This window comes from Papio anubis, chromosome 1 (genome assembly GCF_008728515.1).
Source record: "Papio anubis isolate 15944 chromosome 1, Panubis1.0, whole genome shotgun sequence".
Taxonomy (NCBI): Eukaryota; Metazoa; Chordata; class Mammalia; order Primates; family Cercopithecidae; genus Papio; species Papio anubis.
Genome location: NC_044976.1, coordinates 191,023,940 through 191,048,863, shown reverse-complemented (window position 1 = coordinate 191,048,863; position 24,924 = coordinate 191,023,940). Strand labels below are relative to the sequence as shown.

Sequence of the window (24,924 nt, the reverse complement as noted above, 5' to 3'; positions counted from 1 at the left end):
GTTTCAGAGGTTACCCTTGCCTAAGGTGGGCATTTCCTAGTAATGTTTCTGTGCTATGTGTGCAACTTAGTTGCTGATGTCACTAGTGACAAAAGTTTACATAATCATTCATTTGGACATGGTTGAACAGGAAAAATAAAAACACACTAAAACAAATATACTCAACCCTGATATCAATCAAAAGACAACTGTAGTTAAGAACAAAAGGAAACACAAAACATACTTGGCCTGATAAGTTGTTCTGTGTGAAAAAAGAAGATTGTCCAAGACATAAATCATGGCAACTTCCCTCTGCAGTAAGCACTTTTTTCCCCTCAGAATTATCATTTTATAATCGGAAAAGCCCTAGAGTTTAAAGTATGCCTCGTACAAATGTCACTTCCAAGCTTCAGTGCTAATCCAGAGGAAATATTATCCTAGTGGTCTCCAAGGCCCAATGTCTAGGTGTTGGATACATGATAAACTTACGTGGAGCTTTCTTAGTGAGATATAGTCCTCCAGAGGATTGAATTTTTCAAGGCCTAGTACAACCCAACCCTTTAAAATAAGATTTAAGCTTCCCTTGTCAGGTTCTTTTAAGAGCTTTTTAAATTTTTTTTATTTGCTGCTTTGACCAGGTTCTAATCCCTAGTCCCCAGTGACAACCTTTGGCCATCTCCACCATTTCATGTCTGGTTTCCCATGCCTGGGGCAGCTTGCACAATTAAAGCTATTTTTTCCCCACTCCCACAGAAGAGCCTCATGGAAATAATTTAAGATATAAAATCTAACTTTTTTTTTTGTAGCTAAAATAAGACTTTCTTGCTACTTTATGGGTAGTATTACAGATTTTTAATCATTTTTTACATTCTATAGGCAGCTTTCTAGAATACAATAAATAATGACAGAATAACAGGTATTGGAAATAAAAAGTGGATCTACCAGTTTGAACTCTCCAAAGCACAGCTAAAATATAAGTTTACTGCACAAAGACAAATGGCTTCCAAAGGTTTCCAAGAGGTCTAGGAGGGGGTTACAGTATATCGCTTGATTGTCTGCTTTTTTTTTAAAAAAAAAAAAAAAGGGATAAAGAAATAGGCAAACACTCTCTGTGTAGTTGGACCCGTGTAGGGTGAAGTGAGGCCTGGTGGTCTGTGTGACCCTGTTGGTAAATCCTGTTTGCACTATTTTTCATACTGCTCTTTCATTTTAAGCTGAAAGTCTACTTAAATGCCCACTTTGTCACAAATGCACATTAAGTTTATTAAGCAAGTATTACCCATTTGTATTCTTGACAATGATTTTTTACCAAAACCTACACATGGGAATTTACTTTGTTTTTTATTTTTATTTTATTTTTTCTTTTTGAGATGAAGTCTCTCTCTGTGGCCCAAGCTGGAGTACAGTGGCACGATCTTGGCTCACTGCAACCTCTGCCTCCCGGGTTCAAGCGATTCTCCTGACTCAGCCACCCAAGTACTGGGACTGCAGGTGCCTGCCACCATGCCCAGTTAATTTTTGTATTTTTAGTAGAGATGGGATTTCACTATGTTGGCCAGGCTGGTCTTGAGTTCCTGACCTTGTGATCCGCCCACTTCGGCTTCCCAAAGTGCTGGGATTGTAGGTATAAGCCACCGTGCCCGGTCCAGGAATGTATTTTGATGATTTTATCATAAATTTAATTTTGCTAAGTTTGGCCTATTATTTTAGCCTTCTAAATCTATCATTCTGGGTAGTAGGTTGGGGTCATCCTGTTTCAACTATCAACATATTACTTTTGTTTCAGCCTTGTTTTAGCTACCAATTATAGAAACCTTTGGTCTGTATCTTCTTAAGGTCATTAATAAAAATGTCAGTAGGTTTTAGCCAAGGCAGAAGTTCATCCCTGGAAATCCTGGAGATAAACTACTGTCAAAGAAAAATCAGAGCCTACAGTAGTTAAAGTGGTAAAACCAGATTTTGGTTCAATACAATTGCAATAGTGAAAAAGATACTGGAGTATAGAACTTGGCTCAGTTCCAAATACAGCTGGACAAGTGGGAATTTATAGCTAAGAAGCAGGGTGTGAGGCAGTGGATGGAAAATTACTTTGAAGGAAGCATCAACGGTAAGAGGAGATTCTGGCTCAACTGACTTGATAGGATTCTTGCTGGAGACAGGCCACTGTGATAAGATCCTGAAGGTGGAGAATGCAAAATTTGGTCAGATATCAAAGGCAACCAGATACTGAGGGTAAGGATTCTTTCTACACTAACGTAACAACATTTTTGCTGAAACTGGACTCTACAGAGACAGAGAGAGAAGCCAAAATTTGGACATCATTGAGTAGAAGATTCAGAGGTGCCTATTAAAGTTTGGTCAAGTGGGATGGTGTCTTGTCACTCCCTCCTCTTGTTCAAGTGAAGAAAAGGCATTCTTTTATCCTCTCAAAAATCTACATTTGCTTCTGGAGGCTCTCAGTAGAACCTCAGTTTGTGGTCTCCAGTTGGAAAACTTTTCTAGTCTAAATAGCTTTTTTATTTCTTTAGTTGTGAAACATGAGCCCAATGTTAACACCCTGTAATTTGACAGCAATGTTAGCAATGAGTAAAACAGTATAAGGTCACTTCTCTCTGGGCTCAAGATTAGTTTTCTGATGGTAGTGTTTTTAGAAAACCAGATTGCTTACTTATAAAGGGAGAATCAGGAAGTTATAAAGGGACGGAAGCCTTGAATTTTTGGTTATAGGATTGAGTATATATTTTTTATTGATCCTTGATGTATCTAAAGATGCCAGGTTAAGTCAAGTTAGAGCCCCATACTAGCTGAGATGCACACGACATCTTCATGGGTCTTCCCATGAGAATTTCAAAAGTGAATACCTTATGTGGAGGTGAAGATGTAAGAGTCATAAGAGCAATAGGAATCACTTATGGCCATGGCAAGTCCAATTTTTCAGATGGTTTAGCCAGTTTGGTCTTAAGAATGCTGTTGGCTTTTTCTATGGTTCCTAATGACTGAGGGTGGTAAGAGCAGTATAGTCTTTGACTAATGTGTGTTACTTTTCCATTTTTTTGGTATAATTTTACCAATAAAATGTGATCTCTATCTCTAGAGATGGGAGAGGGGATACTCCAGGTGGGGAAAATTTATCCGGAAAACTCCACTGACAGCACTAGACAGATCATCAAGACAGAAAGTCAACAAAGAAACAATGGATTTAAACTATACCCAACAACTGCAGAATATACATTCTATTTATCAGCTCATGGAACATTCTCCAAGATAGACCATATAATAGAACCAAAAAAGAGTCCACATAGCCAAAGCAAAACTAAGTAAAACTAACAAATCTGAATGCATCACACAAGGCCATAATCACCAAAACAGCATGGTACTGGTATAAAAATAGGCACATGGACCAAGGCAACAGAATAAAGAACCCAGAAATAAACCCAAATACTTATAGCCAACTGATCTTTGACATAGCAAATGAAAACATAAAATGGGGAAAGGACACCCTTTTCAAGAAATGATGCTGGGATAATTGGCAAGTTAGTGTCACTGTCTCAGCAAGAAAATAACATTTTATTTTTCATTGAGTCTAACAGGACTTTACCATGTATGAGAGTGGCTCAATCATTTGCTGAGTTAAAAAGCAGGCACACCACAATTCCTTAAAAGAAAAGTGTTCTCCAGGAAAGAAAAAAAAAATGCTTGGATAATGCAAGTTATAGATAAATATAGCCTTGCCTGGAAATCTTTATCTCACCCTCCAGTCTCGAATGACTCCTGCCACAATTTTTATCTGAGCCTAATCTTTAATAAGTGAATTGAAGAAGTGGAAGACTTCAACCTCCACTGCTTCCTTCTTTCCTTCCTTCCTCTCTCCCTCTTTTCTCCTTCCTTCCTTCCTTCCTTCCTTCCTTCCTTCCTTCCTTCCTTCCTTCCTTCCTTCCTTCCTTCCTTCCTTCTTCCTTCCTTCCTCTTTCTCTCTCTTTCTTTTCTTTCTTTTTCTTTCTTTTCTTTCTTCTTCTTTCTTTTTTGCCTTTTCCAAGATCTTTGCAAATACAAGCTCTCTATACTAGGGTAATAATTATTACCCTAGTATATAGGTTGTGATGGTGGAAGGACAGAAAAGGATGAGAAAACTGTTGTGTCACATATTTGATACGCAATGTGGAATCATTGAAGGATTTTAAACAGGGGAGTAAAAACTTTCTGATTTGTAGGTATTAAAACAAGATGATAGTTTGCAGATTACAGAATATTAATTTTTATATTATTGTGAGTTATTTCTAGATGTAAAGGTTAGCTTTCTTAAGGTGTCTTCTGAAGGCTGACCCCCAGAAAAGGAATTGAATTCTTTAAAAGTTCCATGTACACTACTATGGTCCAGTTTTTAAGGCAGTCAATTCTAGCCAACCACAAGCTTGAACTCCGGGCCTTAGGCATGCACAGGATGAGGCTGTGGCTTCCCAATTATGAACAATGATCAGGCAAATCCTGCAGCAAGCTTACTACATCACACAGCTGCAACTACCTAAGACCACAGCTTTCAGATTATGACAGAGGAAGAGCTGGCGTTACCCCCAAGTCAAAAAATTAAGCTGAAGTCAAGGTTTTGCAATGTCATATGGTCATTTTGTCCTGGTCCTTCATCAAGCCAGAACATGAGCAGCTGCTTCCCTAAACATGCAGCTTAAGATATCCCCAACCCAAGGGGCAGGGTGTCTCTCCCAGCATATAACATCCAGCTCTGACAGGTGGCTGTGCCCTGCTCTAGGATGAATGGATAATGGGAAATTTTATGCCTGCTACTAACTCACTTTCTGTGCATTTTATTTAATGAGCACTGCTCCAGGAGGTCTCGTATAAATGACATTTGGCCATTTGCCTTTGCTTGCATGACTGTTCCATACAAACAACTACCTTAATGTACAAAAAGCTAATAAGGTGAATATATTTGCACCCACAACTTAGCTGAAGATTTAAACATTGCCAATACTATCAAAGTGCCCTGGCATTCCATTCCAGATGTATCCTCTCCTTATCTCTCAGGATTGTTCCCTGTACTGATCATTGTATTTACTCTTCTCCTAAAATCATGCTGCTTAGTTTAGTATGTGTTTGAACTTTATATGCCTAGAAATATACAGTAAATATATTTTTGCAATTTGCTTTTCACACAACATTGTGTTTCTGAGATTCATTCATATTTATGGAGAAGAGTAGTAGCAGATGTTTTCAAGAGCACAAGGTAAGGACAAGGCTAAAGTCTGATTCAGCCAGTTAAGATACAATGAGTTATTTTTAGGCTCAGGCAGTTTGTTATTTTCATAGAAAGTGAAATAAAGAGTAGCCAAAGATGCCAGGTAGATGCATCCCTGTCTTATGCATCCAAAATTATGATACTAAAACAAAAAGGGCTGAATGACTGCCCATAGGAGTTGCAAGATACTCCATTACTAAGATGCAATTCCAGACTGGAGCTAAGTGGTTTTGTAGCCTGATGCCATAACTTACAGAAAGCCTCATATCTCATCAGTATCTGGGAAGTGATAAGAAACTGTCCTATGCAAGACAAATGCACACTTATGTTTATTGCAGCACTGTTCACAATATCAAAGATTTGGAACCAACCCAAATGCCCATCAGTGATAGACTGGATAAAGAAAATGTGGCACATATACACCATGGAATACTATGCAGCCATAAAAAGGGGTGAGTTCATGTCCTTTGCAGGGACATGGATGAAGCTGGAAACCATCATTTTCAGCAAACACAGGAACAGAAAACCAAACACCGCATGTTCTCACTCACAAGTGGGAGTTGAATCAATGAGAACACATGGACACAGGGAGGGGAACATCATATACTGAGGTCTGTCAGCGGGTAGGGGGCTAGGGGTGGGATAGCGCTAGGAGAAATACCTAATGTAGGTGACGGGTTGATGGGTGCAGCAAACCACAATGGCATGTGCATACCTATGTAACAAACCTGCACATTCTGCACATGTATCCCAGAACTTAAAGTAAAAAAAAAAAAAAAAGAGAGAGAGAGAGAAAAAAAACAAAAAGAAAAAGAAACTGTGCCATGCAAGTCTCTTAGGAAATACAGGAAAGTGAGTGGGAGATGGTTTCACAAACCACTCATCATCTTGTGTTTCAGGAGGATCACAAGGCATTCTGCCAAGACTCAGATTAGTTGTGGTTCAATCCTGTGTGGCACATGTGGATACCTGCAAGGATGCCAGTGCATAATAGCAGAACATTCCCCAATAGTCATTGCTGTGTTTGGTTTCTTACTGTATAAATATATGTTATTTGTCAATTTTGATGTTTTTGAACATCTGGGTTGCTATAGTGTTTTTGTTTGTTTATTTGGTATTGTAAAGAAAACTACTAAAAAAATTCTTAAACATATCTCCTGGTGCAGATGTGTAACAGTTACTTTAGAGTATGTGGCTAAGAATGGAATTGTTTGATCAAGGATACGCACATCATTACCCCTACAAGATAATGTCAAATTGTTTTGCAAAATGTCTGTGTCCATTTTCACTAAAACATAGTTTATAATGATTTCTTCTGTTCCACATCCTCACCAAGCCTTAATTTTTGCAAATCTCACTCTGCATCTTGTTTTGATTAAAATTTGTATATTCTAGGTGATTAATGGGTTAACCTTTTTTAAAATGCTTCATTTGTATTTTTATTTTTATTTATTTTTGTTTTTTTTTTGTATTTTTATTTACTTTTCTGTGAACTACCTGTTAATGTCTTTTCTCAAATTTTCTATAGAATTGTTTGTATTATTCTTATTGATTCATAGAAACTGTTCATATATTTGGTATACTAATTTCTGATTAATTATTGATGCTACAAGTATTTCTTACCATTTGTTCAATGGTTTCTTTTGATGAACAAAAATTCACCATTCTAATTTCAAAGTAGTCAAATTATTTATACTTTTTCTTTATGGTTTTTGCTTTTTACATCTTAAAAAAGTTATTCTTCTTTTACTCTGTTATCATAAAGATGTTTTCCCACAACATGTTCAAAGAATTTTAGAGTTTTGCTTTTCACATTTAAGTCTTCAATCTGCCTGGGTTAAGTTTATGCATGACGTGAGGTGGGGACCCAATTATGCCAACACCAGCGCCATTGTTGAAAATATCCTTTCTCTACTGCAATACTATCTCTGTCTTATGTCAACTTACCATATATGAATAGATTTGCTTTGGGGCTCTATGTGTATCCTGTTTTATTAATCTTTTTACTTATTCCTGTGCTAATAACACCCTGTATTAATTCCTTCTTCCTGAAGTAGATTTTTTTTTTCAGTTGTGCTTCCAGTTAGCACCTATGAGTGGTAAATTCTATCTTTGTCTGAAAATATCCTTATTTCATCCTCTATGCTGAATTTCCCTTTAAAGTATTATGATATTTTAATTTGATAGGCATTTTAATTTGAGTGATGTTCCCAAACATTTAGCTCATCATACTACTGAATGAGTATCTTTTTACATGGCTTTTCTTCTTTCTTTGTTTTCCTTATATCTGACTCTCTCTTCATGATAATTTACTTTTTAACACTAGTTACCCCCTCCGTCCCCCACCAAGGGATCCCCTGTGAGAAGGAAAACCAAAATGGTTGAATTCAGAGTTTCTACCTTCCCTTGCCGAAGTCATATTTCTTTCTTCTGCATTCATTGTTTTTCTTTCCTGCCTGGAAATTGATGACTGGTAGACTTGAGATCTATATCATAACCTCATTTACTCAGTATGAACATAGCCAAGAATGGTGTGAGGTGGTAGCAAATAGAGCATTGCAGCTGTGAGAGAAAAATTATTGGCATAAGGAAACAAACGCAGTGAGCCAGAAACTGGTTCAAGCTAAACCAGTATGAGAAACAGTCACAAAATCCAATGTGACCCACAGAGATAAACAAAATTTGACAAAGGCATTTTGTAGAAACCAATCAGTCTTTCACCCCACTGAAGAATTATGGGTATGAAATACAGAATCTTAGAACACTTAATAATCCTCATTCAAACATAAATAATTAATGTTCATTTTATAGTGGAAGAAAATCAGTTCTGTAAAAACTGAGAAACTTGCTAATATCAATTGCCAAATAAGCAATGCTGAGTGCCTTGAGCCAGTGATTGCCAGTCTCTCTCCCAGCCCCAAACATCCTGATCTTTTCAGCATAGGAGGGGTCATCAAAAGATCACTGAGATGGGGTTAAGAACCCACCTTCCGTTAAACATACTGACAATATAAGTAACAAAAGAGAATCCCTTCATGTTTTTCTTCTTTTACTTAATTTATTTTACTACAGCAACAGAAAATTCCAAAGGACAGATGAATGAACTCTAACAGCACATTTCATTTGGATTTCTTTTCAATTCTTAAATGCATTAAGTACAAATAATCTGGACATGTGTTAGAAGTGCTTGAATATAACACAAGAAGAATCAGATAGACATCATGTATTTTGAGGACCTATAACTTACATTAGCTTACTCCAAAGGATTAAGATGATAATAGCTAACTGATGATAATAACTGAACATGTACTGTGTATTAGGCACTGTGGTATTTTACATGTATTGTTTCATCTCATCCTCACAATAATCAAGGAAGGCATATACTATTATCATTTTTATATTAAAGGGGATGAAAGTGAGGCTCAGAGAGACTAAGAAATCAGTTAGTTGAGGTAACCCCATATATAAGTGGTGGCAATGAATTCCTAACTCATTCATATCTGCTTAATTCCAGGCAAGACCCTTCCTTCATAATACCATGAAATAATTTCACTAGAAGTTTCTTTGGTCTCTTTGATGTCATCTACTCTATCTTCATGAAAAGTCATTGAGTAAAAATGATTTAGGATGGTATTTGTATTAGACAAAACTCCGTGTTGCTAGTACAGAAAACCCAACTCAAGCTGGCATTAACAATAACAGACTTAGATAATGTGCCCACTCCCAAAGGAAAACTGGAACCAGGGTAACATTATGCACTGACTGGCTCAGGCATGGATGATGTACCCATCTGTGTACCACAAACTGTGACAGGGGCAAAATGGATAACTTGAACTGCAATCTGGGCAATTACTGAAGCCAGGGATGGAGAGAATTCCACTAAAATTGAATGGCTGTCCCTTTACCTGGGGAGGAAGAAAATGGCAAAACAGAAGCACAAGAAGATGAGGGAAAATAATCAGAGTCAAATAAATGGAATCCTTACTTCCTCTCTCAGTAAAAGATTGACACACAAATAAGACTTAAAAAAAGATTATGACTACATTCTGTATCTTCAAAAAATTCTGGCCGGGTTTAGTGGCTCATGCCTGTAATCCCAGCACTTTGGAAGACTGAGACGGGAAGATGCTTGAGGCTAGGGGTTTGAGACAAGCCTGGACAACATGATAAGACCCTGTCTCTACAAAAAAAAAAAAAAAATTCATGGACAATATATGAATTCATTATATCTCATGACATTGTAACAAATAATCCCCAAATTCAGTTGCTTAAAATAATAAACACATTTCTGTGGATTAGTAACCTGGGTATGACATAACTGACTTAGGGTCTCTCATCAAGTTGCAGCCAAACCGTTAACTGAGGAAGGATTTGCTTCCAAGCTCACTCACACGGTTGTTAGTGGATTTCAGTGTCTTCTGGGTTGTTTGACCTAGGACTTCAGCTCCTTGACATGCGGGCCTCTCCACATGACCACTCACAACAGGCAGTAGTCTTCCCGCATGGCAAACAAGCAAGCGAGAGAAAGAAGACACCTAAGAAAATCTTTTAACAGCCTCTTCTTAGAATTGACATCTCATCACTTTCACGATATTTTATTCTTTAGTGGTGAGTCCTTAAGTCCAGCCTATACTCAAAGAAAGAGGATTACAGGAAGAGGAGAATACCAGGCAGAAAGAAGGTGGGTATTCTTATGGACTGCTGCGGACTGAATGTTTGTGTTCCCTCACAATTTTTATGTTGAAAATCTGAGCCCTAATGTGTTGAGATTTGGAGATGGGGGCCTTTGGGAGATAATTAGGTCATAAGGGTGGAGTCCTTATGAAGGGGATTAGTGCCCTTATGAGAAAAGACACATGAGCTTGATTTCACTCTCTGCCATGTGAGCACACAATGAGAAGAGGGCAATCTGCAAACCAGACAGAAGGCCCTCACTAGAGAGGGGATCTGCCAGCACCTTGATCTTTGACTTCACAGTTTCCAGAACTGTGAGAAATAAATGTTTGTTGTTTAAGCCACATAGTCTGTGCTGGTATGTTACAGCAGTCTGAACTAAGACAGGGGTCACGTTAGAAGCTGCCTACCATAATGTGTGCCTTTGTGTATATTAGCATGGGTATATGTATGGGCAGGGGGTCTGTGGGTGCACATGGCATAGGGCCAATAGTGTATTGAGATCTTACACATTTTCCTGTTAGGAACATAAGGGGAGGAAAACAGTAGTCATGGTCCCTGTAGGGAATAGATGGAATTCACAAATTGAGAATTTGAACTGGTTTAATAAAGGGACTATTTACAAATAGGTGGGCAAGTATAGGAAAATTACAAGGAATCGGGCTTGTCACCTGGTGCATCACTCCCCCTGGGCCTCAAGCAGTCAGGTGAAGGAGAAATAAACAGAACTAGGAGAGGATATTTGTATGAGAAGACCCCTGTCAGATGTATGACCTTTTGTTAAAGGATATGGTCAGCTCATGGCATTTCCACAGAGAAGGTGCCAAGGGAATAAATACCTTGACCTCACTTTCCTCCAGTCTCCTCCTGGCACTATCCATTGGCTAAAGCTAACTAGAAGCCAGAAGTCAAAGGAGTTCACTGATATAGGTCAGCCTGCTGGGGAACACATAGTAATGTGTGAAGAGTGGAGAGTGGATTTGGAGGGACAATCGAAAGATACCCAGGACAGAAAACAAATGTACTTAAGAGGAAAATCATATTCATAGTAGGCAGAGAGGAAGAAACAGGCTTACATGAATAGCTGTTGTTTACAGCAAGCTAGATGGAAGAGTTTGCTGACAGAGAAAGATATTCAACATCAAAACAAGCTTTCAAATAATTGCATCTCTTGAAGATCCTCAAAATAGGAAACACATACACATTTCTATGTATTTTTGTGGGAGAAATTGTACAGATGAAAGAAGCATGGGTGGCTAAGATGACTTTGAAGGGTCCTTGTAATTTGAGGATTCAATTTTCTAGGAGGAGTGATGCAAATCAGGTAACAAGATCTCCTGCAAAATATTCACAACTCTTTGAAATGGAAATTAGGCTATTCCAATTTAGAAATCAAATTAAGGCAAATATTCAGGGTGTTAGCAGGCTGTGCTCTTGCCTGTTTGAAGTAGCGGCTAAAGGAGAGAGGCGTACTTTTTCCTGGATGAAGCAGGATCTCTCTCAGCCAGTTTTCATCCTTACTTAGCACCTGCTGGTTTGGAGTGGTGTCACCCAAGCAATCAGACAGGGGGGATGTGCCAAAAGCCTGCCCTCCCCTCCCACTGTGTGCTGCCCCTCCTTCCTACACCCCATGACAGCCTGTCCTGATATAGATGGACAGGGGACTGGTTTAAAATGACAGTCTCAAGTTCGTTTAGAAAGAGAAGGCTAATTCAAAGAAACAGCAAGGCAAGCTTCCTTTCTCTGTAGGAATCATTATTATCCCCCTTCATCATGGCCCACCTGGGTGCCCATTTTGCCTTTAGATCCCGCTGGCAGAAGACCGACGATGAACTCTGTCGACATAGCATGTCTTTTATCCTTCACAAAGCCATTCGCAATGACTTCTTTCAGAGCTATCTCTACCTGCTGGAAAAAATTCCCCTGGGTAAGTGAGTCAGAGCTACTAGATAAGAAACAAGAAATGACTGAAGGGATTGCATGAGGTCATGGGGCTTCTAGAAGAGAATTTAAAACAAGGATACTTTTTAGATAAAAAAAAAAAAACAAAAACTCCACAACCAATGTCATTGGGCTGAAATGTTTCAATGGAATTCTTTTATGGAGAATACAAAGATTAAGTGCCTAAAATAGAGTCAGGACTTTATTTTGGGATTTCCATGCACCCTCAGGCATTGTGATTTGCTTCTCTGGGTGTCTGTTGCCTGAGTATCAGGCTTGTAGAAACTCAGACATGTTTAATATTTACAAAAAATTGTAATTGGGCAAATTTGATAATTAAAAGATGAGAGTATTAATGCATTAACACACTGAGTAAGAGTTAAAAAGAAAGACATAATAGATAAAAATGTGCTTGGGGTATGTATGTATGTTCATGTGTGTGTGCTTGTGTACACACTTATAATCCTCTCTGGTCTTCTTGAATCACAAGAATAGTCAGAGAGCCTTAAAAAAGCAGATTTTAGCTTGGTTTTTGAGTATTAAGAAATCAGTAGTCTGTCTCCATTTTTGTTATTTCCTCTAGTTTTCAGAGACTTGGACAACAGAGCAATAAAAAGCTTATGTGGTTTGCCTACTCTACTTTTTTCAGCCTCTGTGAAAGTAGTTACTTAAGGGTACCCTAAACAGCACTGAAGAGGAAATAACTTACCATTAAAGAGTAAAGTACCCTCCTCCCTTTGATTTATATTTTCCCCCAGTGAAAGCAAGAAGACTGTGTATCAGCTTAGTCTGTTTTCTTAAGGTCGTCTGAAAGCCCCATTGTGCACTTGAGGTGGTCAGGGTTTCCAGCTGTGGAAGCAGCTACATAATTCTTTGTATTGCATTCAAGCAACTGAATGTTAGCAGCCTGCCAAAACTATTTATGAGGGAACTTTAATTCTAAACATACAAATACCTTCATTTCATATTTATATAACTTCTTTCTAAAACTTTTTATCATCTATGACTTTATTTGATTCTCATAGTCACACTATGGAATAGATGGGTAGGTTATCATTATTTTTTTCTACCTACCTTCCCTCCTTCTTCCTTTCATTTTACTTTTTCAAAGGAGGGAAATAAAATTCAGAGATGGTGATATTTAATCTAGATAGAGTAATATCAAAGCAAAGAGCAAAGTTCAGGGCTTTTTTTGGTAGATCACACTGCCCATGAGTAATTCTTTTAGGACATATAATACATCTCATCTATATCCAAAAGGAAAAAATAATAGAGCAGTTTAAGTGGAAGGTGATGATGTTCTAGCCACTTCATATACTGCAGAGCATTGCTTTTCTGGAGACACTCTTCAGGCCATACCTCAATAAGAGTAGCTTTGTAGCCTTGGTTTTATTAGACTGGAGAAAGGTATCAATTACGACAGCTGAGAAGAGAGTCACTAACAGGCAGATGACCGCCAAACTTTACAAATATTTACTAGAGAGAAAAAGAAGTCACCTTTGAAAGCAGCTGAAGATGAATGAAAAAGTAGAATACAATAGTCTCTTCTGAAAAGCAGATGAAAATTAATTTGGCACAAGTGGACAATAATTTATATTTGATCTCAATCCCTTTTATTGTCCAATAAAATCATTGTGATTTTGTGTTTTTCTCCTTTGTAAATATGCTAATGGTTTACCAATTATTTTCAACCTTTTAAAAAAACATTATTATCAAAAGGCAAAGTTTTTGACAAAATATTCCATGGATGCCCAGTGTAAAATACAGGAAAAAGTGAAACTTTTCTGCAAAGGATTGGGGTCAAGACCCTTTCCTTGGTCTAGTCTCTTTTTGGGATTCACAAAGCCATTTCAGAGAAAACTTGGTCTAGTTTTCTCTGACCTGATGATTTGACCTGGACATTAGTTTCAACTGAGAGTCACAGAACTAGCCTCATCCACAGTACCTCTTTGAAGATAGAAATCAAGGGCTACATTAGTCAATATGGACTGGGATATGCTGCAATAACAAATTAACTCTGGAATCTTGATAGCTGAACACATAAAAAATATTGTTTTCTCTTGCTACATCATTTTCAACATGCATTATTGGAGGTGGAGGGGAGGCTATATTCCACACAGGCAATCAGGGATCCAGGATGATAGAGGCTTTGCCAGCTGGAACACCACTAGTTACCAGGCAAGCAAATAGAGCAGCCAAAGTTTTGTCTACTAGCTCTTAAATACTTCAGCCCCAAAGGACATCGATTACATCTGTTTGGAATTCATTGTCCAGAACTTCAAGAATGCTGGGCAATATGAAGAGAGCACATGTATATTTGTTCACTAGCAAATGTTCCTGCCACAGGGAAAAATATTTTATTTTGGAGATTAAAATACCAGACAATTCTTATTTCTGATCAATTCAGTCATATTTAATGTAAGAGACATTTATGGAATTTCATTATTGTCAAAGTACTGTGCATTAGAAAGGATTCAAATATTAATAAGACAGTTTCCACTCTTCTTCAGGATTTTATAATGTGACAATGGATGCAAATCTACAAATAACTGTGTTAATCCCTTTAAACTAAGGGTACAGGGAAATCAGGCTACCAGTTCTGTGAATACTCAGATTTTTTGTGGCTTTTTCCTCTAATGGGAGAAGCCGAATGTTCAGAAAGGAATCTGCACGTAAGTCTTATCTGCCAGTGTGACTTTTATTCAATTAGAAGGTTTCCCTTAATCCTTGATTCACTCATTTAAACTTTGGTTTTTGTCCCAGGAGGTTATAACTTATATTTATGGAATGCAGTTGCATGTATTAGTTCCCCTATTGGACTCTCATTCCCATGAGAGTGGAGACTTGCCTTTTTCTTCCTCTTCTGTATCTATTTAGCATTTACCATGGTTCCCGGCACATCAGAAAAACTCAAAAAATATTTGTTAAATGAATTAAATGGCCTCTAATAATTAATTGCGGATCAGCAAAGTTCTGAGTTCAAATGTTTGCACTTCTACTACTAGAAAACTAACCTCTGCGAGTTACTAAAGCCTCTGAGTATAATTTTTCTTAAAACTATAGCAGAGTTGATTGAAGGATGAAATGTTGGTATATATGTGAAATAGTCCTCCTCAGTAAATATTAGTTTCCTTATTTCCTTCCTCTGAGCCAGGCCTCTTTTAAAGTCACCATGTAGCTTTCTCTAGAACAGGCATTACCAAAGACAATAAACTTAATTCAAAATATGAGAGTTTTCAGGCTGCAGTGAGTATTAATTATGTTTTTCAGTTTGGAAATAAAACTTAGCCAGAAGAGATGCTTCCTCTCCAGCTCCGCTGAGGTGTTTTACAGTCAGCTTCCTCTACTCTTGATAATTTCAAGACTTCATAGAAATGAAAATAAAGCCCTTCTTTCAAAAAGGCTAGGGAACTTCTCCTGTAGGGTCTGCACAGAGAGTTTGTTGTTTGGGGTAATTATATGGAAAGAACGGTGGCTAACCAGACTCTTTGATTCCTTCTTTCCTTCCTTTCTCCTTCCAACTGCCTAGATTAGAAAGCCAGTCTCACTCCAGCACACTATGTGGTGACATTCAGTCATGGGGAAATTTGCTGAAACATCCCTGGCAAGCTTCAGAGATTCATGGAATAGCAAAGACATACGTAGTAAAAATCTCCAATGGAAGGCTCAGCTATGCTGTTGAACATAACGGATCTTCAGGAAGAAGTGAGAACAAGCCTATCATTGTTCTCAATGTTTTGCATATAATTATCTCAGTTCATTTTCATAACATCTCTATTAGGTGTGCTGTTATTTTCGCCATATGATATTTGAGGAACTGATACCCAGACGAGTTAAGTAACTTGCCAAAGATCTTATGGTGGTGAGTGGAGTAGCAGGATTAGAACCCAGGTGATCTAACTCCATGATCTTTCTTAAAACAATACATAATACAATGTAAATGAAAACTTAACTCATAGGGCAATATAAGTTTTACCATATTTTATGATTTAACAGGAATACAGAACAAACAGCCTATGAAGAACTTTGGCTTCCTGTTAAGATAATCAAGGTAGGCAGGTCAGTGAGTAGGTTTAAATAATCTAGGTACACCAACCAAAGTTCTGTTAGAAGCTTGGTGTGAACAAGTTTTCCAAAAGCGTCTATTCATGAACAAATAGGAAACAGAACAGGAAAACAAGTCAGTGGAAATCTCCAATGTGTATGCCAGTGCTCAAAGGGTTCCACTGGAGCTGCTGGGATAACATCTCCACGTTTAGTAACAATTATTGAGGAATAACTTAACACTCAATGATTCTTCTAGTGCTATCCACATTTTTGAACACGTAGAAGTCAATGGATATTCATTAATTATATTATTGAGCAAAAGTCTATTACTCCTAGACATTGTTAAAGGCTTAGCCCAACTTCATGTGTAGAACAATGGTTCTGTGTGGTTTAACAGAAAGACCAGAAGCTTTGCATTTGAATAGGCACATGCCAGGACCTGGTTATGACATTTCTTTTCTATATGATATTAAGTTACCAAGTCTCTCAGATTCTTTTACTCATCTCTAAAATGATGATTATAATTCTAGTCTTATCGAATCATTGTGACAGTTAAAAGAGAAAAAGTGAAGAGGTGACATGAAAGTACTCAGCATAATGCCTGGCATATATCCCTTTTCAGAAGAATCAGTCTCTGAGGAGGAAATTAACTCTGGCTTTTAACTTTGATGGCAAAGACATAGATTGTTTAGCTACACCTTTGCCATCAAAATTAAAAGCTAGAGTTAATAATAACATCTCTTAAAAAGCACTTGGAACTTCCAGAATAAAACTCACCACACAGCTATTGGTATTTTAAAAATTTATTTCATTCCTGTGATAGGCATTGCTGCACAACTCAGTAATGTCCAATGATACATTTTCAAATGTTTATCACTACCTGTGCAATACAAATGCTGTAAGACCATTTTTCTCTTTCAAGCAATGAAGAAAATATAATTTTCCTTTTTATTTAGCGATATATTTTTAGGTACAGAGTATAAGAGGGATGATCTATAGGTTTTCTATTTAAATAGACATAGGTTCAAGTTCCAGATATATCACTCTCTACCTACTTAATCTTGAGCAACTTAGTTAATCTCTTAATGCCTTGGTTTCTTCTCTTGTAAAATGGATATATAATGTTTATCTTACATATTCAGTTCGATATAAATGTTTTGCATATGTATTACATATAAACATGTTTGATCAATTATAGTTACTATTTTTTAATTATTTGAGTATGCCTAATTGGAAGGACAGGTATTTCATAAATGATACCAAAGGTATGACTTATGTGTGCTTATGTCAGTTAATCCCTATCACCATTCAGCTCTTTGTTGAACCCATATATTATTCAAAGAACAAAAAGCTAGCTTTTATTCAAAGAACATTCAAAGAAGGCCCATCAAGAAGTTAGCATAATATTAAGTGCTAGGGTTATACAAAAATAAGATATAGCCTTATCCTGAAGAGTTTAGTGTAGAAGAGAGAACTACACAAATATTTTTTTTTTTTAAATGTGCTCCTGAAATGCCTGACATGTGGAAGCTTCTGATACTTGAAAATGTGGAAGTGACTTTGGAACTGGGTAATGGAAGAGGTTGGAAGAATTTGGAGGGCTCAGAAGACAAGATGATGCGGAAAATTTTGGAACTTCTTAGAGTTGTTAAATCACTATGACCAAAATGCTGATAGTGATATGGACAGTGAGACCAGGTTGCTGAGATCTCAGATGGAAATAAGAAACTTATTGGGAAGTGGAGCAAAGGTCACCCTTTTTATGCTTTAGCAAAGAGCTAAGTTGCATTGTATCCATGTCCTAGGGATCTCTGGAAGATTGAACTTAAGAGTGATGACTTAGCATATCTGGCGAAATAAATTTCTAAACAGCAAAACATACAAGATGTAGCCTGATTGCTTCTAACAGCCTAACCAAGATTTGGAAGCAAACAAATGACTTAAAGATGGAAGTTATATTTAAAGGGGAAGCACAGCATAAAAGCTGAAAATTTGCAGCCTAGCCATGCGGAAAGAAAACTTTTTCAGAGTAAGAATTCAAGCAGGTTGTGGAACAACCACTTGCTAGAGAGATTTGCATGACTAAAAGTGAGCCAGGTGCTAACAGCCAAGATGATGAGGAAGAGGTCTGGAAGGCATTTCAGAGATCTAAGAGACGGCCCCTCCCATCACAGACCCAGTAGTATAGGAAAACTGGTTTCAGGGGACCAGGCCCAGGGCCCTGCTACCCTGTGTAGCCTCAGGGCACTGTTCTCCATGTCCCACTCCAGCTCCAGCTGTGGCTCAAAGGGGCCCAGGGACAGCTCAGGTATCTGCTCTGAAGGGCAGAAGTTGTAAGCCTTGTTGGCTTCCACATGGTGTTAAGCCTGTGGGTGCACACAGTGCAAGAGTGGTGGAGGCTGCCAAGCCTCTAGATTTCAGAGGATGTATGGGCAGTCCTGGGCACCCAAGCAGAAGCCTGTTGCAAAGGTGGAGCCCCCACACCGAGATAACCTTTACTAGTGTGGAGGAGAAATGTGGAGTTAGAAGTCCCACACAGAGTCCCCACTGGGGGCACTGCCTACTGGAGCTATCAGAAGGGGGCCAACTGCCTCCAGACCTGAGAATGGCAGACCCACCTGCAGCTTACAACCTCAGTATGGTCCAGCCCAGGAGGGGAGCTGCCCAAGACCTTGGGAGCCCATGTTATGCCCAGACCGTTTATTCCCCGAAGAAGACCACCAGAGTCCAGAGTCAAAGCTAAGCAGCAAGGATCTTTATTACAGGTTCGAACCTGGAACTCTCCCTCGCTCGCGAAACGAGACGGGCAGGAGAGCTCCCCCACTGAGCTCCGAACAATGTTATATAGTCTAAGGAAAGTAGGCATAGAATCATTATACAAATTAGAGGTATGATTGGCTGGAGTTTGAACAAAGCGATTTGGCAAACTATGATTGGTTCCCGCCATTTCTGATATTTCAGTACAACCCTTGAGGCGGGAGAGCAGGTTTATGGCAGCAAGAGTTTATCTTACTTAAACACGTCTTGTGACCTTTACAAAATCTCTGGTACGTGCAGAAAGACAGGTACTCACAGAACTTACGAAATCTCTGGTATGTGCAAAGATTAGAAAGCAGAACAAAGAGTTTAGCAACATCGGGGGGGAAGGGAGGGTACGCATTTTGTGTCTTTGTGTCCTTTCACCCACACCTCACATCAGTGTGCCCAAAATGCGGGGCATGGACTCAAGGATTATTTTGGAGCTTTAAGATTTAATGACTGTCCTGCTGGCTGGGGTTCAAGCTTGTGAGGGACCTGTAACCCCTTTCCTTTGGCCTATTTCTCCCTTTTGGAATGGGAATGTTTTCCTAATACCTGTATCCCCATTGTATCATGGAAGTAAATAACTTGTTTTGATTTTATGGGGTTGTAGGTGGAGGAACTCATCTCCAGATGAGATTTGTGACTTGAGACTTGGGACTTTTGAGTTAATGCTGGAATGAGTTAAGACTTTGGGGGACTATTGAGAAGGGAATTTGAAATGTGACAAGGACAAGAGATTTAGAGGTCCGGGGCAGAATAATATGGTTTAGATATTTGTCCCATCCAAATCTCATGTTAAAATCCCCAATGTTAGAAATGGGGCCTGGTGGGAGGTGTTTGGGTCATACAGACAGGTCCCTCATGGCTTGGTGCTGTCCTCTTTGTGAGTTCTTATGAGATCTGGTTGTTTAAAAGTGTGTGACACCCCACCTCTCCCCTTGCTCCTGCTCTGCCATGTGACATGCCTGCTCTGCCTTCACTTTCTGCCATGAGTAGAAACTCCCTAAGACCTCCTCAGAAGCTTAGCAGATGCCAGCGCCATGCTTCTTGTACAGTTGGCAGAACTATAAGTCAAACACCTCTTTTCTTTATAAATTACTCAGTCTCAGGTGTTTCTTTAGAGCAACACAAGAACAGCCTAACGCAGGTATCATTACCTCTTTATAGAGGAAGAAGCTGAGGCTAACATGAGTTATGTAACCTATTCAAGGTCATAAAACTAATCTGCGTCAGAGCTGGCAAACAAATCCAGGGATGTCTTACTCCAACTTTTTCCTTCCTCTCTCTTTTTCCTTTTCTTTCTTTCTTCCCTCCCTTCCCTCCTCTCTTCCTTCCTTTTTTCCTGTTTTACCATTACTTCTTTAATGGCTAAATTGAGAAGTACTCACCTGCAAATCTCTTTTATGGAAGGTCTTACCTTTCACAGGGGCATCTCCTAATTGGGCTTCTCCTTTTTTTTTTTTCTGTTGCAAAGGTCTAACTTGATCAAGTATTACCAGACTCAAATCATTTCAAAATTACTGTCTAAACCTAGCTTACAAATCTTCTGAAGAATTTTAGATCATGTTTAAATTGACAAACAGGTCTAATAGCTGGAATAGAGAGGTATTTTAAAATAGCTATATTCAACCACTTAAAAAGAAGAAAGAAAAGAGGATACTCAGCACAGATAAGCACTTAGCTATCAACAAAATTTCTTGTTTGTCAGAAACTCTTCATTTTATTGCCAACTTGGATAATATTGTCTTGACTTGTTGTCCCTATCTCTGATACTGGATCAATATTTCCTTTCATGTCTAGATTAAGATTTTGAGTGACTATTTTGTTTTTCTCCCAATTTTTATATTGAAAGACAGCAAAAGTCATCAAATGGCACATTGCCTCAAGGTAAACTTACTTCTTTGCATCTTAGAGTCAGAAGATGAGACCTTAAGCCACAAAATTCTTTTGCTACCTGCAAAAGATTTTCTCAAGGAGGCATTTGAAAAATCTGAGTTTTATCCAGATAATTCATGCCATGTGACATTTCTTTCCTGCTCATTTTTTGATAACCCAAATAAAAAGTATCCTTCATGGTTAAAGTCTTATGGAGTCTTCTTGCTGCTACTTGCAGGCATCTGCTACATGCCCAAGGCATTTTTTGGTAGTATTCTTTGGGCATGCAGCCATGTGACTTAACTCCTCCATGCTAGGGTGTAATCTCCATGAGAAAGATTGAGCTTTATGTTTATTTCCTGAATGTTGTATTGGGGCTTAATAACTGAATCATGAATTGTCTTTCAGTGTAAACTCTCCTGGATATTAATCTTTCCTAGAAATTTCATTTTTATTCTCCTTCAGAGTAAACAAACTCATACTCTATTTTTCTTTTCACCACAAGTAAATAGTGGAAGCTCCTTGGGAATTCAACTCATAATGTAGGTCAAGAAATAAATACTACATTAAATAAAAAACAAAGAGTGTCTAGTTTTTGTCTTGAACTACCCCAGGTTTCACAGAGACATTGTAATTCTTTAATTAGCCAGTATATATATTTGTATAGTAAAAAGCCATGTGCTGGTGACTGACTGACTTATCTGAGTCAATATGCACAATTGCAGAAGCTTTCAGGAGGGAGAGAACCTGGGGCCGAACATGACACCTCATTTATCTTTTTTTTAGTGAAATGCTGCTGTCAATTAGGTGAAAATGAGAACTCAAGTCCATAACCATAAAAGCCCACCTATTGAGTCTGACGCCTGCTGAGATTGGCATTCACTTGTGGTCTAAATGTTGCTGGCATAATGGACCATTCCTATTTCTAGATTAAGGATTTTAATAGACTGCACAAACCAGTTGACTTAAGCAGGTGATGATGAGTGTGGCTGCTTTGCTGCTTTGGTTGGATCAAGAGAGCCTTGGGCTATGGCTTGCCAATGATCCCAGAGCAGCATCCAACCCTGGGCAGCCTCTGTGAGCTGTGAGTTCCTAGCCTGATTTTCTGAGACATCCAGAAGAATTTGGAACAGTCATATTATTGGTGATGCCTGATTTTTGTCATCCCTGTTGAATTTATAAGCACTTATTAAGTCACTTGCTGTGTACACAACACTTTACCAAGTGCTAGGGAAGGGAGATTGGTGTAGGTCCACGGTTCTCAATGTTTTTGAACATAAGGACCATTCTTTTAAGGTAGTTTCTCAATCAGTAGCTAATTTGTGTATAAAATAGCAAAAAAAGCTTCTATGTATTTATTTAAACTTTTAAAAGATTTGAATTTTAAAATAACAATCTATGTATAATAGTTAATACGTATGGAGGATATAAACAATATTGGTGGCCTCTAGAAAATGATGTATTACATGGAAACTGATTCTTCTTCTTGTTATCCCTTTCAGCAAATTCATGGTGATTCAGGGTACAAACATTGGCTCCAGTGTCTCCAAGTTGGAAAATGCTGATGCAACTCCATAGATGGAACACAGTCATAGTAATATAAGTGGTATTTTTTGGATTTTTAACTTTTAGAATCAAAATTTGGAACTATGTAATTGTTCAATTCTGAACACCATCCAACATCTCAGTCCTGGGGTTATCTGAAGAAAAATGTTCTTAAAGTGAAATAGGTATTTTTCTCTTTGATTTCTTCTACCCAAATTTATGCCATATTTTGGCTTGCTTCATGCCCTGATCATAACATTTTTGAACCATTGTATATTTTTCTTGGAGCTTTCAATTATCTTTTATTTTTGGTGGTTTAGATTAAAAATATGTCTTCCTTAGAATATTTCTAATATCTCCTTGCTTCTTGCCTACTCTGTTGCCTTGGATCTAGCTTATTCTACTTAAAGATATTATTTTTGAAGTCTATGTTTTGTCTTGTAATATAAACTGATTTCTTTCCAGATCTGATACATATCTGTCATTTTGCGATTCCTTTTCATTGGATTCCTGGTTAATTACATCATCTTTCATCATGCATCTTCTCTTGATTGTAACCCTCATTGGGCTGGAATATAGCTTCAAGAAACTTCTGAAGAATGAATCTATAGGAGGTAAATATTCTTTGACAATTTGACTGGGTATTAAGTTTAGTTTCCAAAAATTTGATCTCAGAATATTGGTGGCACTGTGCCATTGTTTTCTAGAGTTTCTGATGAGATCTGTGATATAAGCCTGATTCTAGTCTTTTGAACATAGAGTTGCCAAATAAAAGACATGATGCCAGCTAAGTTTAATTTTAACATAATCACCAAATAATTTTTAGTGTAAGTATTTACCCTGGAATGTGCAATATTTCAGGCATACTCAAACCAATAAATTATTCATTATTTGTCTGAAGTTCAAATCTGTGTGTTGTGTATTTTTTTTCCCCTAAATGTTGCAACCCTATTTGAAGGTCAGCCACTCTTCCTCCTCTAAATGACTTTTAGATCTTCTTACTACTCTTTCTGTTTTGAAATCTCTTAAAGATGTGCTTAAATGTGGCTTTAAAAAAAATCTATGCACCTCAGCACTTTGTTGGATCTTACAATCTCTTTCAGCACCAGGGAATTTTCTTCTATTACTTTCTTTAATAATTTTCTTCCCTTCATTTTATTAGTTTTCTGGAATTCTAATTAGCTTGATGTTGGGCCTTCTGAATTGCTTATATAAGTCTAGTCTTCTTATTTCTGTTTTGCATATCTATCTTTTTGTTTTATGTTCTGGAAATTTACCTAACTTTATATCTTAAAGTTTTTGGTTATCAAAACTTTAATTTCTAATAATTCTTTACTGCTCTTTTAATTATAATTTTCTTGGAATCTTATCTTTAATTTATGGATGCGCCTATTCTCATATGTCTTCAAAGATATATGAGTTTTTTGTTTTGTTTTGGCTTAAATTCTCATCCATTTCCTGAATTATTTTTGTTTTCTTTGAGGTCAATTCTGACTATTTATCTCACTCTTTGTTTTTCAGGCTGCTACTTTACTCTCATGTGTTTGGAGATCATTTATCCACATTTAAGAATAAAAAACAAGGTAAATAATTCTAGGCAATGGATAAGGTTTCCTTTGTTTTGTACTTGTCCCCTAATAGACAAGAAGCCCTACATGTGCAGGTAGATTTTACCAGACTCTGATGAATGGGTGTAAGTGACAGCACTTGGAGTCTTCTATATGTGAAAATGAGTAGTATTCTAACATTTTAATGCTAACTGGTCTAGCTCTTCCTAGGCAATTGATCTACTTATTCTTTTAAAAGACAACAGACACATTTTCCCTTTCTAGGATTACAGCTGTGCTTTCTGCTGCTTTTAGGAGGGTGCACTTGTCCTCTTACCTGTTTGTTCTCTAGACAGAGTTTTGATTTATGCTGTTTGTTTGTTTGTTTGTTTCGTTTTTGCTTTTTTGACTTCCATTCTCATTCTTACACTTGCCTTCCTGTTGATTCTAAGTCCGGAATGTAATTTCCTCTTGCAAATATTTTGGCCTGCAAATTCTTTTGCTTTGTTCCATCTGCTTTTTTTTGTCCAGAAATTTATTGTAATCATGAATCCATCAGTGATACCCTCTCATTTTCCTCACTATTATGGGTTTAGTGTTTTAAGATAGTTCTCAGGGAATACTGGGAGGGAGAGAAGACAAATGCATGTACTCAGCCTACAATCTTGAACCAGAAGTTCCATCCTTTAATCTACTGTCTATCGTTTTATTATGAATGTCTTATGATGAAAATATTTTATATCTGCATGGGTGAATTTTGGTTTGCAAAACACACTTATGTGTAGTCTCATTTATTCCTCAGAAGTTGGAACACATATTTTTCTTACACATTTTTGAAAATAATAAAATGACAAAGTATATGTGAATGTGCCTGGCACACTACCTAGGACAGAATGGCTGCACAATAAATATTATGTCTCTTTTATTGTTTTGTTTTCACAATGTAGGCACATTTCTGTAATATTGGTATGAAGACATATTTGGATACGTATTGTTTGAAAAAGATATAAAAACAGTTACCCCTACCTTACGATTAGAAGTAAAGTAATTTTTTCATTAAACTTTATTATAAGCTTAATGAGAAAATTCTCAGAAAACATTTGGAACTCAGGGATAAAACTCACCACAAAACTGATGACATTCTTTATGTTATTGTAGCTAACACTGTTAAAAATTTTAATACACTGATATAGCTATGGGTTTATTCAACTATAGAGTTATTAAGTCATGAAAATGCCACATGATTGTAATCCATAGATGCGA

The 24,924-nt window shown here is 37.5% G+C and overlaps 1 protein-coding gene across 1 annotated transcript in view; it reads left to right on the top strand.

Moving 5' to 3' along the window:
• Nucleotides 1–9,463: 9,463 nt before the first annotated feature.
• The window catches only part of METTL11B (methyltransferase like 11B), a 22,458-nt gene continuing 6,997 nt past the window's right edge, over nucleotides 9,464–24,924 (top strand). The window contains exon 1 of the mRNA XM_003893547.4: nucleotides 9,464–11,831. Coding sequence (XP_003893596.2) covers nucleotides 11,678–11,831 — 154 coding nt within the window. The 5' untranslated portion in view covers nucleotides 9,464–11,677. The remainder of the gene's footprint in view (nucleotides 11,832–24,924) is intronic.